The sequence below is a fragment of the Micromys minutus genome (assembly GCF_963924665.1).
Source record: "Micromys minutus genome assembly, chromosome: 6".
NCBI lineage: Eukaryota > Metazoa > Chordata > Mammalia > Rodentia > Muridae > Micromys > Micromys minutus.
The window spans coordinates 48,576,252-48,593,954 of NC_137975.1; the positions used below are offsets into that span (position 1 = coordinate 48,576,252).

The following is a 17,703-nucleotide window of genomic DNA, read 5'->3' on the forward strand; positions in this document are numbered from 1 at the left end:
TAATAGTGAATTGTGTGGTTATTACAGTGAAATTTCTTACAGTTATTTGAAAACTATCTATCAAATCTATCTCTAAATGGGTATGATAGTATTTTAAGGCAGATGGGAGAGATTTACTAAGTATTTTGACTGTATGGAGCCCTGACAGCTGTGGTCCTTTCCCTGTTAATTACTTTTTTCTCCCTTAGAGCATAGAATTCTTTACAATCGTTTAAACTTCCCCACCCACAGATTGGACTATAAACTGCCAAGTAAACTATAGCCCACAAGTATGTTTAGTAGGATAGTTCTGCAACAAAGCTATATGGAACTATAAGTATTTAGAATATATTTATAATAATTTATTATATTATAATTATTTATAGAATATTTATAATGATATACTTAAACATGACTTTTTGTTTTAAACCAAAAGAATTTTCCTGATATTCTTTATACTTTGGTAAAATCATAAGTTACAAACCAGTCTTTGAATTTTGTTTTTAATGAAGAAAATATCTGTAGTTGCCTAATCACGATGCTTTTTTTTTTTTTTACATGCAGATTTATGATGGGTTTGACACTCATTCCCGTCTGCTTGGCACTTACTGTGGTATGCAGACGGAGTCCTTTAGCTCCAGTAGAAACTCTCTGACATTCCAGTTTTCTTCTGATTCTTCTGTGTCAGGAAGGGGATTCCTTCTGGAGTGGTTTGCAGTAGATGTTTCTAATGCAACCGTTCCCACCATTGCTCCAGGTGTGTCTGGCAATGTATTGGGGTCTTTCTAGGATGTATGTGTAGTGTATGGTGTGCTGTATATGTGTTTGTGCCTTTACAGGCCAGAAGAGAGATTGAATTTTTTGGAGATGGAGGTGGTTGTGACCTGCCTGGTGTGGGTATTGGGAATACAACTTGGGTCTTTTGGAAGAGCAGGAAATGCTTTTAACTGTGTATTCTTCTCAACCCCAGAATGTAGCCCCTTTAGCTTCAGGGACAAGTGCTTAAAGATACTGTTTTTGATTCCCCAGGAGCGTGTGGAGGGTATATAGTGATAGGAGACACCCCTGTCCTGTTTTACTCCCCGGGTTGGCCTATGCAGTATGAGAATAATGCTGACTGTACATGGATCATCTATGCTCATGGTTCTACTGTGGAACTCAACATTCTCTCCATGGACATCGAATTTAAGCTGTCATGTTCCTATGACAGTCTGATCATAAAAGATGGTAAGAAACATTGTAGAAATTGCCTGTTAAACTCGAAACGACTGTTATGTGTTTATACTAGCTCCATATATTTTGTATAGAATTTCATAGACACCGTAACCAATAAAGCCATCAAATAGAAGAAATAGCAACAATGTTTAGAGAATATAGTGTAAGTGTTATATTAGCTATCAGAAAATGTCAGGGATAGCACATTGTGCAGAGAAAGAAAAAAGGAAGCCCTTTGAGAGAACTAAGTCTGGATTTCCAAATGGTGCTAAATTGTTATTGGTATCCAAGGTCATATATCCATTTCTCAGCGTCCTAAGAATCTGTGGGTAGAATAGATAGGACTGGGTATGTTACAGTGTTTCTATATGACCATGAAGGGGCATGAAGAGTGAGACTATACAATATACCTGCTGTTAGTTGCCCTTCTCACTCTGCATGAAAAGGGCAACAGGAAAGTCACATCCTCCATATCAGTGTTTCTCAATAGATCCCAGAAGAGCAATGTCAGTATCACCTGGAAATTTCCTATAAATGGAGATTTTGTGTGTGTGTGTGTATACATACATATATATATATAATATATATATATATATATATACACATATATATCAAAGATATTTGACTGTAACATTGGAGACAGTGCTTTCTTAAACCTCCCAGTAAGAAACATTACTTGGTAGAGGCACATCTCCCCATCTGTAGATGTGAGGCACAAAGAAGCCCTCAATCTGTCAAGCCAACATGATGCAATCATAGACCTTCTGTCCTGTGAACAGCTAGCTTTCAGCTCATGTCCAGAGTAGCTCCCCTTTTAAGACATCCCTGGAGGCACTAAATTTTATTTTTTTATAGTGTAATTCAATGGATGCATCCTGTTACACTCAATCCTGAATATCCACAATAGAGTTGAAATCATTTACAAATCTTCAGGAAAGAATGACATCAATGGAGTAGCTAGCTTTTTCTTTAAATTCACTGCTGAGTTGCCTTTTGTCCCTTTAGTGAATTGACTTGGAAGCCTGGACTCTAGGTGTACTCCCTTTCTTCTGAATGACTTGTACAGGCCTGTATTATCATCTGAGAACAGGATAAATGATGCTCCTGGGGGCTTCCCTCCCCCAGCACCTTTTTATGAGTATCTGGAAGAGCAGTAAATGTAAAATTCTAACAAAAGTCTGAGGATTTTAAAGACAGGGAATTCAGAATCCTTTTAGCTTTACTTTATTTAAGTATATACTGCTGACACATTTGATCCATTTTCTTTCTCATAGGGCAAGTTGAAAGAGCTTGGAAATCGTGCTTTGTGCCAAAACAACAAAAGCATTTTTCATCCCTAGGGTAACAAGCAGATACGGGTCCCTTTTATTCCAGGCTGTGAATAGATAAATGGCTTATAGCATCCTTCCTTCTCCATATCTTTGATTGTTCAGAAAAGTCTGGGTTGAGTGGCTCTGTCAGTTGCTGGGCATTTTGGCTGTGTTGTCCACTCACATTGTGTTAAACTTCTTTGGAATTAAATTTTACTTACTCATTATTTTATTTATTTAGACGTTTGGTCCACCAGTTATGTTAGCTCTGATTAGTAGGCATGCATGACATTCTGAAGCAAATACCTAAAGTTCATTGACCACATAACAGTGAGACGGATGCCATATGCCATTGGTCAGTCCTCACAGGGCCTTGGCACTTGCCATAGCATAGCTACGAGCATTCTGGAGCAGCCCTGGAACTAAGTCAGAGCTACTCTACCAATCAGGGACCCTTTTTCTATTTAAAACCAAATCATTCTTTTCAGATAACACACTTCAAACTTTATATACTAAACATTCTGCCAAACAGATATTGTAGAACTATTCTGAGCATAAATGTATTTTTTGAAAGAAGAGAAAGGAAGAAAAGAATAAATGGAAGAAGAGAAGGAAGGAGAACAGGGAGGCAGGGGGAAATTACATCTGAAGTTGGTAGCTCTGGTCTGGGATATAGCTCGGTTGATAGGGTACTTGTCTAGCATTGAAGGAGTCCTTGTTTCAAATCCCAGGACCGCATACACTTGTAATCACAGTGAGCCTGCAATTCTCAAGACCTTGTTTCAAAAGCAAGATTAAATCAATCAGTAATTTGTTTGTTATAATCCAGTCAAATATCTGCTCTTGTAGAGGAAGTTTGGGGTATTGAGAGTCAATCTACCAGGGTTACAGTCATTTTGTTGACTTCTGTGCCCTTAAATATGGTAACTAAACTTGTGTCCCTTCTAAGACTCTTTTTCTAAGTATAATAATAATACCTACCTTCCAATGTTTTGTGAAGAAAACAATTAGAAACCATGTGTAAGGTACTTAAGAGGGTTAATAGTAACTGCTCAATAAATGCCATATTTTTATAATCTTAGACACATCTCTAAGACATTCGGGCTAGCCTAAGGAATCATCAACCGGGCTAGCCTGAGGAATCATCAACCAGTCTTCTAGACCCGATGTTCATAGTTCCTAGACTTATTGTTCCTTTGGATATGACTTTCAGGTCTAAAATTGCCATATTTAATATTTGGAAATATATAAAAATTCCCAAAAATTATGTTTTGAGACTAGAAAGATGAGTGAAAACTAATTATTTTATAATTATTGAATTTTACAACAACTAAGAAATGAGCTAAACAAGTAAGCACATGGGGTAGCCATTGCTCTCCCCACCAGTACTTAGGAAATAAATACAATTTTGAAGCGAAGCCCAGCTTGCTGAGAAGTAAGACATGCATTGATATGAATGAACCAAAATTTTGTAGCTTTGATAATTACAGAAAAAGTCATCAAAAATACTAGATGAAATGTACATTAAAATAATGGAATGAAACCAAGCAGTGAAAAAATAATTTCAGAAATGAATTCATTTATAAAAATCATAAGTTTACAGGGATGGAAAATATCTAAATTAATAAAGTACTTGCTATGCAAATATAAGCATCTAGGACCCCAGTGGCCCTGTAAAGAAGTCGGGTGTAGTGGTACACACTGTAATCCCAGAGCTGAGGAAGCAGAGACAGCTGGCTCACTGGTCAACCAGAGAACCTTAACTGGTGAGCCCCACGTCACTGTGAAGAGACTTTGTCTCTAAAGGCAAAGTGAGTGGTCCTGAAGAAGACTCTGGAGGCTGACTCCTGATCTCTGCACGCACATGCATGCACTCCTATATTGCACAAATTTAAATAAACAGGTATACACACACAAAGAATAGAATGTGCACATAGATAGACATTCTCTAAAGAATTCTGTTCCAAGCTTTCTTGAAAAAGTTTATATTTATAACTTCCAGTGTATTGACAAGTACATAGAAACAGAAACTGACTTGTCAGTATTTGGTGTGTATGTGTGTGTGTGTGTGTGTGTGTGTGTGTGTGTGTGTGTGCGCGCGCGCGCGCATACACATGTGGACGCACACACAGGCATGTGTTGTGTATGTATGAGTATGTATAGCATGGAAAGAGCATGTTTTGTCCCGTCTCAAATTCTAACTTATTTTTTATATGTCTGAAATACATCTATTTTCTGATTTAAGGAGAGAACAAGTATTTTCCCAGCTGAGGACCCTGAGTCTGCTATAATCCCCCTTTATTCCTCTCAGCTCTGCCCGAAACAGCTGTCAGTGGGTGTGATGAAAACTTCCATACAAAGAAAGCCAAAGGGAAAGGGGCAACATGAAGACCTGTTGTCCATGTGTCTCTTCCTGGGGGCCACAGTTGCTGGGACCATCTTTTCTCAGCTTCCACATGCTTGGCGACTGGGCACAACAAACCAAAACAAAGTTTTAAAAATACAAGGAACAGATGTCCAGACTTGAGGAAATGGTCATAGAAAGCTTTCGGACCTCCTGGTGACTGATCTGTGAATGGGAGCTCTCAGACTGCAGAGCCAGCCTCTCCGTCCTTCAGATATCTGACCTTCAGCCACTGTAGGAACTCAGATCAGAGCCTCTAACCACCGCTCACATAAACATGGTCCTGCATCCCTGTCCAGCCTCTCTTTCTGAGTTTCAGGGCCAGGAAGCTCTGGCAGGAAGTTTTAGGAAGACTTGCCTCAAAGATTTTTATTGAAAGGGTTAAGAAAAGGGCAGACAGACAGTGGCATACTGGAGCCAGAATGACGTGAAGCTGGCTGGCCCCCTCATAGAGAACACTATTATCTCCTAGGAACTTGGGTGTTAGAGAAAAATATGTGAGCAGTTTTGGCAGGGCTGCAAATGATGGTGGAATGAATTCTTAAGACCATATATTTTACACTGACATTTCCCTTCTTTGGTCACAGGAGACAGTCAATTATCCCAGGAGCTGGCTGTTCTGTGTGGCAGAAGTATTCCTGGGCCCATCCGGTCAACTGGAGAATACATGTACATCCGCTTCACCTCAGACGGCAGTGTTTCAGGAGCAGGCTTCAGCGCTTCCTTGCAAAAGAGTAATTTGGCTAAGCATTTGCCATTTTATTTTCTCCCTATCCTTCCCTCTTCCCTTTCTTCTTCCTTCTTTTCCCTCTTCCTCCTCTTCCCTACTCAATTTTCTCTCAATTATTTCTGTCGTCTTCTTAAAACATGTCTCCCTCTGCCCCTCTTTCTCTCTCCCCTTTTCTTTCCCCTCTGTCTTCTCCTCTCCTGTCTTCTCCCCTCCTGTCTTCTCCCCTCCATCTCTTCTTCCCTCTTTTATCCTCTTCCCTCCTTTCCCTCTCCCTTCTCTCTCCTTCTCTCACCTCTCCTTTCCACTCTGGTGTTCTCTTTTTACTTTCTCCCTAATCACCCACCTCATCTTCTCATACCAAGGCACAAATTATAAATCAAAAGACACAGGTACCTGCTATGTCATGTAGTCGGCTACTAAGTTCTCACCCCAACCAGAGTTGTCTAGTTGTACAAGAGTACCTCTTATACTCACGTATCTGTCATGGTAGACATAAGAAAAAGAGCATTGGAAATAATGTTTACCCTAGCTAAGAGTTAGACATGAAAGCTAATATCCATAGTTGACATAATAGGAACTATGAATGCATGCTGTCTCTACTTTAAGAAATAATGAGAAAATACTGATATAAGATTCATGAAGACCTCGGTTGAAAACAATCAACCTGAGTGTGATAGAGAGCCAGTTGCCCCTGAAATAGGAACTTGTTTAGTCAGAGACATATATTGTATATGAAATGCTCTAATGTATCATAGCATTGAGATTTTTCAAGACTTGACAGCATGTAAAGTCTAATACCTTTGAAGGTAAGCTAGATTGACATGAAAGAAATTGTCTATGAACTTTTGAAAAACAGTCGTGTATGAAAAACTAAATTTAATTCTTAACCTAATGCTGCAGTTGATCTAGCATTTCGTTCCCAGTTAATATGTGGCTTTTATAAAGAGTGGAACAATCAAAGGAGAATGATCTAGCTTACACTCAGTGGGAACAGGCTGTGCAGTAGTTATGAGAATAGGCTTGAGGATCGGAGCTAAAACAAATGTCTGTCTCTGCAACTTGACTCATGAGAAGTTTTTACCACAGGCTGCCTCATATCTGACAGTGACAACACAAGGCCTGCTTTATCATTCTCTTTCTTCAACTCATGGTATCAAATACAGAAATAGTCCACCTCAATAGATAAATGACAAGTAGATAGATAAATGATGATAAGTGTGATAGATGATACATAGATACATAGATAGATGCATACATGCATAGATACATAGATGATAGATATATAGTTACATAGAAAGATAGATAGATGATAGATAGATAGATAGTCATCTCCAAAGCCTTCCCATTCTAACACAGAACAGGTCCTCTCTGCTCCCTACCCACCCTCACAAGCAACTTTCTGAATCACTCATACCACCTCAGTCATTCTGAGAATCCCAGAGATTCTCCCATATCAAGTCTTCACACTGTTTTCTGGCCTGCAGCGTAGCTCACCCAGTTTGATTTCTTTTCCCATCCCGGTCTCTGCTCAGGTCTTACCCCCTAACTCCCAGAGCAGCAGAGTATGTCTCCCCCTCGCTTCTTTGTTTTTGTTTATCGGATTCACAGCTCTTCCACATAGTCTACATTTGCTTTTACCGTGTCTTCTGCCTCTATAAAGTCAGCCTTCGTGACAGTAAGCGTTCTTTCCTCTGTGACTCAGATCTTAACCAACACACAGTGAGCACCCAGCAGTGTGTACTGCGGTGATTGCACCCCGAATCGCTTCTTGATCCCAGTTACTTTCAAGTTTCTCATCTGCTGCTTACATTTTGAAAGTCCCCAGTTTGGGGGATGTGGAGAAGAAAAGCATGAAAACCTCAATGTCAGTATTATTTAAATAACCTACTTTTCTTCTTTTTGGGAAGGCTGTGGCGGATATTTGCATGCGGACCAAGGGATTATCACATCCCCCAAGTACCCAGACACCTACCTTCCGAATCTCAACTGTTCTTGGCACGTTCTGGTTCAGAGTGGTCTGACCATCGCTGTTGACTTTGAGCAGCCTTTCCAGATTCAAAACAGAGACTCTTCTTGCAGCCAAGGCGATTACTTGGTGGTAGGTCCTGCTTATTACGTTTTGTAGTCACTATCTCTGCAGACTTAATCTAAAATTTTTAGTATGAATATTAATAGGAATTTTAATCCTCTTTTGCAGTATAAGGGATGTGATATGATTTTTAATGTCTTTTCAGTTAAGAAATGGACCAGATAACCATTCTCCACCACTGGGACCCTCTGGAGGAAATGGTCGTTTCTGTGGAACGTATGCACCATCTACTCTCTTCACCTCAGACAATGAAATGTTAGTTCAGTTCATCTCGGATAGTAGTAATGGTGGACAAGGATTTAAGATCAGATATGAGGCAAAGAGTGTGGGTAAGTATTTCTCCTGAGAATTATATCTGTGTTTCTTTTTCTCCTGAGATTGTCTGGGGATTTTAGAAAGGAAAACACAATTTTCTGAGGTAAAAGTCAGGTCAAAAAAGTGTTAAGAACACTTGCCTGTGACCAATCTAGAACTTAGAACACGCTTTGCACACTGTATATTCAGCATAATGCTTCTTAAAGGATATATGAGTTCTACTTTACAAGTTACTATTTTGTTTTGTTTTCTAGTTAATGATAAAAGTGAATTTTCCACCTGTCACAAATAAACTGATTTTACTGGGCCCCTAAAGTCCTTTAGCTTTCTCTATGATGGAATGTCTAAGTTAAACCCAGTGACAGTAGCATAGTCAAGGCTGGGACTGCTCTGTTCGCCATCTCTACAGCCCTACTTTCTAGGAAACACTGACCTATGATTTTATTATTAATTACTTAGTTGTCATTCATCTATTTCTACATTTCAACTGCAATCTTTAAGCAGTCAGCCTGATTTATGTCTAATTATGTTTGTACTTAATTTCACTGTAATGATTTGATTTTTGTGGTATTTACTTTTTAACACCATTTAACTAAATGTCAGTAGAGAGTGAGGAGCAGAACTAAATCTCAACTTGTCCCCCCAAATTCAATATCATGAATGGTTATGCGACCTTAGTCCCTTATTCTTGAATATGCATCAAGAGCTGGGGTAGAGGTAGCAGAGTTGTTTCAGACACTACCCCTGCTGCTGTTGTCTGAAATCAGGTCTCCTATAGGCCAAGGAAGCCTAGAATGCACTGTGAAGCTGAAGATGACCTCGAGTCTCCCATCCTCTTGCTTTGGCATCTTAAACACTGGAACTGTAAGCATGTGCCACCATGCCCAACTGAAACTGTGTGTTTTAACACACATGATCTCAACTGTGAGAGAATTCAGAATGTTGGCATTATTCTGAATGACAGGAAAAGGAAACAAACATCTCTGTGAATCAATCATTCCCCAAACCACTTACTGGCTTGAACAAGGCCCAAGGCAAGCAGTGTGTTCAGTCACCTCCTAGTGCATTAAGCTCAGGCACTAGGGGAGCTGTTAGCAGCTCTGAGGGCAGCTCCACACTGCTAGACATTGGCATCTTCTTTGGCATCCCTGTCCTCACACTGGCATGCACTGATTTGACCTCCTTCAGGACTCACTTTCCTACTTTGTTGATGCCGGGATCAACCTTTACTGAGTGACTGTTCAGATGTACTTGAGAATATATATATATATATATATATATATATATATATATATATATATATATATATATGTTAGCTTCTTTCTAAGCCCACCAGTCATGTACCTAGGCTAGCAGCCATTATTGTCTCTGTGCTTTTTCTCACACGCATGACTGCCCTTAATATTAAGATCAAACAAAGCTCTTCTGATTTGGAAAACTATCTCAGGGCAGCTGCAAGCAATATACTTGTGCTTATCTTTTCCTAGTTACTAACCCAGTCTTCTGCCTGTCTCTCTCCCCATGGTGTCAACCATGTCATACCTTTTCCTATGTCTTCAATTATGTTCTGGGTAACTGGCTCTTGGCATAACTTGCTGAGCCCTAAAACCATCTTTCTCCCCAGCTATAGCTGATTGAGATCTCTGTGGTCCTGTGCTAGACGTCTTATCTTGTGTTGGCTTGTTAATTAGTTAGGTAAACATTTATAAAGAGCATTACATTATGTCCACTGCCAAGTTCCATCGAGGAGCTCTGTGCAATAATCAAGACATATAAGCAGAGACAGTTATTGTACAGCATGGTATATGCCTGATGGAGAAGTGCTCCAGGATTTATCTGTAATCACACAGGAGGAGCACCAATCTAACTGACTCTATCAAAAAGGTGGACCGAGACTTATACTTCATAAAGATTGATGTAACAATGTAAGACATCTCAGCATTGGAAGACAATTTATAATGTTGAAAGAATTTGCTGTGTTTGAGAACAGGATCAAAAGGAGGTGTCTATGCTGATGAGCCAAGTATGCATCATGATGCTCAGGGCCATCAGGTCTCAAAGATTAGGTATTACCAAATACTCACATAGAGCCACTGAAAGGCTTAAATTCAAAGCACCATGGCTTGACCAGATCAGAAACATCAGCATAGCTTCATGATCGGAAGTAAGAAAGCATCTGAAAGACTAATTCAGGAAACAGTTGTCTTGACTAAGGCCATATCAATAAAAAGGTAGAAAAGAGGCCATGTTGAAAGGTGCTGTGAATAGGAAATTGAGTGGATTTTCAGGTAACTTAGAGGTGGGAAAGAACTGATGGAAGAGAATGAGTAACAGCTAGGTACACACAAGGTACCAGACTGGCATGCAGATGTGGTAACAATAGTTAGCTTGCTCTTCATGAAGTCCCTGAACTACATCCCCTGAAGAGCTCTAGTAGACTGTTGGAACACAAAGGTGAGAAGGGGTGTCTAGCCAGATCTGGTAAACTGAGGGGACGGTCAACTGATGGGCTGAAGTTTAAACCATGAGCTCATGGAGCAGCCAAGGAATTCTACAGAATGAAAAAATACAAGGCCTGCAGAGAGATTCCCAGGCTCTGCAGAGACACAGGATGGTCTGAGGAGGCATGCTGAGCTGACAGAAGTAGAAGATAGGAGAGGTAGAGAGGATGGGGAGTGGAGATCTTTAGAATAGTGATCCCAGAAGGGCAGATGGGAAGGGTACATGATCCTGAGATATAAACGTGACTGATACAATCAAAATTATTCTGAATAGTAACAAAGGAGGGTTAAAAGTTGAATTGGTTCTCGGATGGTTCTTTTTCTGTCTCAAATAGAACACCAAATAGCATAGTGGTGTTTATAATCTCAGCTCATGGGAGGGAGCTGTAAGAGGTTCAACAATTCAAGGTAGCCCCAATAACATACAGGTGAGGATCATCCAAGACTCTCTCAGAAACAAGCAAACAGGCTGGAGAGATGGGTAGCGGTTAAGAAAATTAGCTGCCCTGGCTGCTTTTCGAAAGGACTCAGGTGTAACTCCCAGCACTCACATGGCAGCTCACATCTATAACTCTATTTCCAAGGGACCAGATGTTTTCTTCCGGCCTCAAATGGAACGAGATATGCATGAGGAACACAGACATACATGGAGACACAACAACTGTGCGATTAAGGCGAAAGTAAAATTAACTTAGAAAGCAAACTAAAATTAAAAACGAACAAGCAAACAACACCGCCTCCACACACATACACACATTTATTTTAAAAATCAATGCCTGACCCGACAAAAGAGCAGACCAGGTGGCTTGAAAGGGGCATTTCACGGTAGCTCGTTTTATAGGAAGTTCAGGACTTTTGCTTAAAAATAGTATGAAGATAGTTCTGATGAAGTGGAGTTGGGAGGAAAAATACAGACAAACTGATGGTAGACAGAGATTGTGGTAGCTTTGACTTCACTCACCAGAATACAGACTGATTTAACTGTTTCTTGACAGCCTGCGGGGGCACCATCTACATCCACGATGCCGACTCCGATGGATACCTGACCTCCCCTAACTACCCTGCTGATTACCCCCAGCATGCCGAGTGCATTTGGATCCTAGAGGCACCTCCAGGAAGAAGCATACAGCTCCAATTTGAAGACCAATTCAATATTGAAGAAACACCTGAGTAGGTCACCTCCGTTTTAATGTTCCTCCAACCCAGTGATATTTTTAAGATGTCCTGTCTCAAGACAATTTATTTTCGCTCTGCTTAGCAGTACCTCCTACCCAGAAAAAGGTAGAGGCAAAGCGTTAAGTTAATACCTGAAGCCTCAGAGCCTTGCCTGGTGGCTGTTCCCACCAGCTGAGTAGATTATGTGTGCAGGTGTCTTACTTCACCCTCAGCACATCCTCCAAGACACACTGAGGGTAATGATTTGAGATTTATGCCATTTTTTCTTCCTCTCACAAGGAAAATACAATCTCTCTTGGATGAGTATTTTTTTTTTGTCTAGCTGCGTATTTAGTGTCACAGATGACAAATAGATCTGTTTAACAACTACGAATTTGTGTGGTGTGGCACTAGAGGCCACCAGTGCGCCACACAGCACTGAAGCCATCACTCTGCAATGTCTTGGTTCCATCAGGATTCTTGAAGGACCCGAACTTGGGGAACATGTATGACTGTGCTGAAAACTAAGGAAGCTACATGATCTGTGCAACCAAAGCAAAACTCAAAGCCGAAGCACAGATTCATGGTTTCTCTTTCATTTCTCTGAAACATCCTTGCATTTGCATGAATGGATGCATGTCACAGCAGAGCTTCTGCTCAGCAATTTTTGATACCAAATATGGTATGATACCAAATAGGCGTGGATGGTCTGGTTTGACTTTATTAGGAAACATAAGTAAAGGCTTGTCTTCGTCTAAGGACACAGAGAGGGCAATTGTACCCCTAAGTGGCATAGCCATGCAATTTCTAAGAGAGGCTGATCTTTCTACTATGAAGTATACTCAGTCATCATGTCTGACAAATTCTACTTTAGCTAAATCCATAGCGCATCTGAAATGGCTTCCATGTTTCTAAGACAAACACAGATCAAGGAAGGAACCATCTCCCAGGGTAAGAGTTGTCTGCTTCCGTCATTTTCGGAAAGGTCATTAGAAAAACGTATGACATTATAAAACACCCTGAAGCTTAAAGAGTCTCACTCGTGTTCTCTGTCACTCAGAAATGATAATTAAGTAATGTCCTTAAAGAAAGAAGTCTTTCATTAACAAAATAAGTCAGATAAACTGCTTTCTTAAGTTTGATCATTTCTTTTTGCTAGCTGTTCTGTGAGCTATCTTGAATTGCGTGATGGAGCCGACTCAAATGCACCAGTCGCTTTCAAATTGTGTGGGCACACTTTGCCTCATAGCTGGGTATCCTCAAGAGAACTAATGTACTTGAAATTTCATACTGATGGTGGTTCCGGCTACATGGGATTCAAAACCAAGTATTTTATAGGTAATATTTCATTTTTTTTTTACATAGGAAAGAAGTGGTACAGGGAAGTACTATGAGTTTAACTACACCATACCTTCCATCTGCCTACTTTTAAGATTCGGAAAAAGAATACCATGTATTAACCCAAAATGTCACTACCAATTTTAAGTTATTTTATATTATGTTAAAATGCAATGTTATTAAAACTTTAGCATTGTAAATTGTCCTAATTTGTGTATAAAAATATTTTTAGCTGTATAAAACTTTGTTTTATTCTCTTACCATGAAATGTCTAATATACTTACAAATGATAAAATTCTTTAGTGATCCACCAACTGCACTTGGATCATGACTTGGAATGCTGAATACCATCCTTAGAATGGTCAGACCTTATCCTTCTGAATCTCCAATGCCAGGCCAGTCCCTCAATGAAAGCACATTATTCCCTGGAGTTTTATTTCTTTGTTTGGAAAAAACAAGCCATAAACACACAATATTGAAGATTCACTCAAGTACATAATACCACATATTGCATATAAGTTAGTGTCTTGTGGGTCTGAAAATTCAAAACAAATATACAAGTCATCAAAAGCTCAGAAAATCTAGTTTTAACAGTACTTAATTGATACAACTTACCTTATTGACGAAGTTAAATTGTATGAAGGTTAATCTAACTATCACTTCCAAGTGATAGACAATAATTGAGAAGTGTTTCAAGCTCTAATAGACTATTTACTGCGATGAGTGTGTGCATAATATTTAATCTGGAGTGGTAGATAAATATCTGCTCTTCCAGCCAACCATGTGCCCTTCCAGAGGAGTGTGAACAGTGTCCAGTGATGATGATCAGAGAGTACCAAGCCTTACTATTCTACCAGTTGCTTCCTGGATGAAACTTACATACTTACATACAAGTGCAATAATTCATATGTTCTGTCCTAAGAGAATGACTGTGGCGTTACAGAATATGGCATTCCATAGCCCTCTTCCATTTCTCATTACTAGGTGTCTTTCTTTTCATCCACAAAAGATTGCAAATAATTAGGAAAACTTGAATCAAACATTTTCAGATGGTTCAACTTCTGTCAAGATTCACTTGGTTCCCAAAAGTTTTGAATTATCCTGGATTCCTCAGAAAGATCATAACAGAATATCGTTTGTGTGTGTGTGTTTTGTAGCTTCCTGTGGAGGAACAGTCTCAGGGGACAGTGGAGTCATCGAGAGCATTGGTTACCCAACCCTTCCATATGCCAACAATCAGTTTTGTCAGTGGAATATCCGAGGCCTCCCAGGGCACTATCTCACTATCCGTTTTGAAGATTTTAACCTTCAGAGCTCCCCTGGTTGTGCAAAAGATTTTGTGGAGATCTGGGAAAACCATACCTCGGGTCAGTGAAATATTCCTTTCTTTGTGGATGTTTACTTCTTAATTTATTCAGCCTTGAAAGCACCTTTACTTCTGATAAAGGCAAAAGTTTGTCTGATGTCTTTGAAGTGTAGATTCATGGGCTCTGGGCGAGATCTGTAGTTCTCGTCCATGATTCCAACAGATCACAGTGGGTGCTCAGTATCCCAGTAGCCATTCTATGACCATCTTGGACAGCACACTGAAATAGCCTTGCACTGAGAAGGCATCTTCTTCTATGAAAACCTCTCAGTGCCACAGTGGTTACTGGGGGAACCTTCAGAAACATAAGGAGAGGGAAAGGCAATGAATCTTATGTTACAGTAGAAAAGGCACTTGGATCATTCCTTTAACCATGTGAGCAAGCCTTCCTCAATTGGTTGAGACAGACTTACCCTAATTCACTGCATTCTTTACACATCTGCATATATTTGAATATATTGACGTTTGTTCATGATTTTCTCAGCAGTGGTTGCAATTTCTTCACAGACTCATACATTTAATTTCCTTTGCTCATGCAAAACAACTTAAGTAAAGATTAGAGAAATCAATCACCCAGGCATATGCATTACTAATTATTTGACTTTTACAGGAAGCTTTCTGGGGAGATATTGCGGAAACTCTGTTCCTAGCAGTATTGAAACTTCCAGCAATGTTGCTTCGGTCAGGTTTGTCACAGATGGCTCTGTCACAGACTCAGGATTTAGGCTGCGGTTTAAGTCCAGTAGAGAAGGTGAGTTCAACAGCTTGTTAGAGATGCTATTGATCTCCAGAGAATAGACACTATGCTAGGTACTGACATGGCAATGATTTGCAAAAGAAAATGTGATGCTCTCTTCTTGTCTCTTACAACAAGAGGAGAGGCAATGCTAATAAACACTCACCAATTAATGAAAAGTTACCACTTCAATAAAAGCCAAAAAGGAGGTAACTTGTATCATGAGAGATGCAGAAAGACTTCCCTGCAAGCTCACCTTAAGAAAAGGAGACCATTATTAATGCCCCGGAACTATCAGGAACTCACATTCCTAAATGCCCTGACAGAGCTGCCTGAAATAAAGATCTTGTCTAAAGAAATATACAAAGGACTCTAACTCTCCTAATCTTGCTACATTTACTTGTTTTTTTATATATATTCTGGGCTCTGATAATTATTTGAATGGCACCAATGAACTGTTTTTATGGAAGAAAATGTTCAGTGTTGATAGAGACAAGAGCCGAATACAGATGTAAATACGAGGAGTCAAGAAATGAACACAGACGAGCGCTCATACATGTGGAGACAGAAATTACGGCCAACAACTTTTTCTAGATGGGGTCATTAAACACTAGCTTTAATAAACATCCCTTATGCAGAAAGACAAGTAGAATAAATGCTTTCTTTCTGACTTTCAGCATGTGGTGGGGATTTACATGGTCCCTCTGGCACATTTGCTTCTCCCAACTACCCAAACCCAAATCCTCATGCCCGGATCTGCGAGTGGACAATCACTGTACAAGAAGGAAGGCGGATCACCCTAACTTTTACCAATTTGAGACTGAGTACCCAGCAATCCTGCAACAGTGAGCACCTCATCGTAAGTGTTCCCTGGAGGCTGGGCTCTGGGTTCCACTGTATATGGAATGCATTCATACCAGAATGGTAGGTAGTGCGAAAACTCAATCAAGCTATTACCACCTAGGCAAGTGCATTTCACACAAATTCTAAGTATTGCAGACAGAATGAAATCACCATAAACTTCTTCCAGAGACTGTCATCAATAACTGCATGCACACAGGTTACGTGAGTTTTTAGAGCAAACCATCATTAAATGAGACAGGATGCACAGGTGACAGCTAAGCACACAGGTAAACTTTCCCAGTCTCAGCACAAGCACCAGAAAGTCTTAGGCAGATGCATGGTTCTCCATAGTCTCACTGTCTCCCAGAGGTATTGAGAAGCCCTGTCTAGGAAGCCAGGGATGCAGGCCTGCCATGTTGCCACTTTAAAATGTAAGAGGCATAACCACAGCATTCCTAGCTTTCCTACACTGAAGAAAGCAAATGAGACCCACAAATATAAATTACAAATATGTTATCTACTGGGAAGTGTTACATACACCCATACATATTTGTATGTATGTATGTATGTATGTATGTATGTATGTATGTATGTATGTATGTATGCATATATGTGTGTGTACTTATCAATATAGCTTTGCATAGACTAATAGACTAACAAGTTGATTAATGTTAGTAAATTTCTCCACCCATCTTGCTCCCCTTTTCAGTCTTTGAAATTTTTGAATTTATTCTTCTTTCATGTATCTTGACTTTATACCTCTCCTACTCCACTACTTTCCCCAAACCCTACCCTCTTCTCCCCCAGATCCACTGCTTTTCCATTTCTCTATGGAAGAGTAGGCCTCCCATTGACGGCAAACAAACATGGTATATCAAGTGCAATAAAGCCAGGCACAGACCTTCATAGCAAGGCTGAATGAGGCAGCTCAGTAGGAGGTAAAGGGTCCAAAGAGGACGCCAAAGAGTCAGAGAGAGCCCTGTTCCCACTGTTAGGAGTTTCACAAACAGACCAAGAAAACATGATTTCTCTGTGTAACCCTGGCTGTCTTGGGACTCATTCTATAGATGAGAATAACCTCAAACTCAGAGATTCACCTTCCTCTGCCTCCTGAGTTCTGGGATTAAGGGCATGCACAACTATGTCTGGCCTCTTCGCTTTTACCCGAGTATATAATATTTCTAATTGCCCAATGAAACAATATTGGTTTATTTTGGAATTCTAGTTCCTACACTCTATAAGTCCATTATGTAGAGCCACTGTTTGTACCTTAGGAAACCTCCAACACCTAACACCTATCCACCCTCTGCTCCTGCCATCTTTGACCTAGATTGTTCCACTAGTCCTAGCTGCCTACCCTTGTCTTCCTCTGTTCTCAGCACAGCAGCCAGGAAAACAGCAGTCTAAACAGGATCACATTGAGGTTAGGAATGCATTTCTGTGGTGGGAATCTGGCCTGGCATCTTTAAAGCAAGTCATATTATTTTTCCTTGAAAAAATCCTTCAATTATTTCTCATCTCATTATTATGAATCCCAAGTGCTGACAAAGGCCCACCCAGCCCACCAGTACCTGCTGATCCTTCCTCTTATTCCTCTACTGTATCCCTATAATCATCTCCTTTCTGCTCCAATGACCCAGCCACCCTAGCCTCTCTTCTGTGCCTGGATTATGCTCAGAGCTCCAACATCAGGCCTTAACTGTTGATTATGTCCTCTATTTA

The 17,703-nt window shown here is 40.1% G+C and overlaps 1 protein-coding gene across 1 annotated transcript in view; it reads left to right on the forward strand.

The window, feature by feature from the left end:
• Nucleotides 1–17,703, forward strand: part of CUBN (cubilin) — a gene marked incomplete at its 5' end in the record, with an annotated part of 201,706 nt that overhangs the window by 130,981 nt on the left and 53,022 nt on the right. Inside the window, 10 exons of the mRNA XM_080917996.1 lie at nucleotides 544–736; nucleotides 1,009–1,206; nucleotides 5,496–5,642; nucleotides 7,546–7,736; nucleotides 7,873–8,056; nucleotides 11,539–11,713; nucleotides 12,858–13,036; nucleotides 14,194–14,407; nucleotides 15,017–15,153; nucleotides 15,816–15,997. Of these exons, the coding sequence (XP_080774122.1) occupies nucleotides 544–736; nucleotides 1,009–1,206; nucleotides 5,496–5,642; nucleotides 7,546–7,736; nucleotides 7,873–8,056; nucleotides 11,539–11,713; nucleotides 12,858–13,036; nucleotides 14,194–14,407; nucleotides 15,017–15,153; nucleotides 15,816–15,997 (1,800 nt within the window). The remainder of the gene's footprint in view (nucleotides 1–543; nucleotides 737–1,008; nucleotides 1,207–5,495; nucleotides 5,643–7,545; nucleotides 7,737–7,872; nucleotides 8,057–11,538; nucleotides 11,714–12,857; nucleotides 13,037–14,193; nucleotides 14,408–15,016; nucleotides 15,154–15,815; nucleotides 15,998–17,703) is intronic.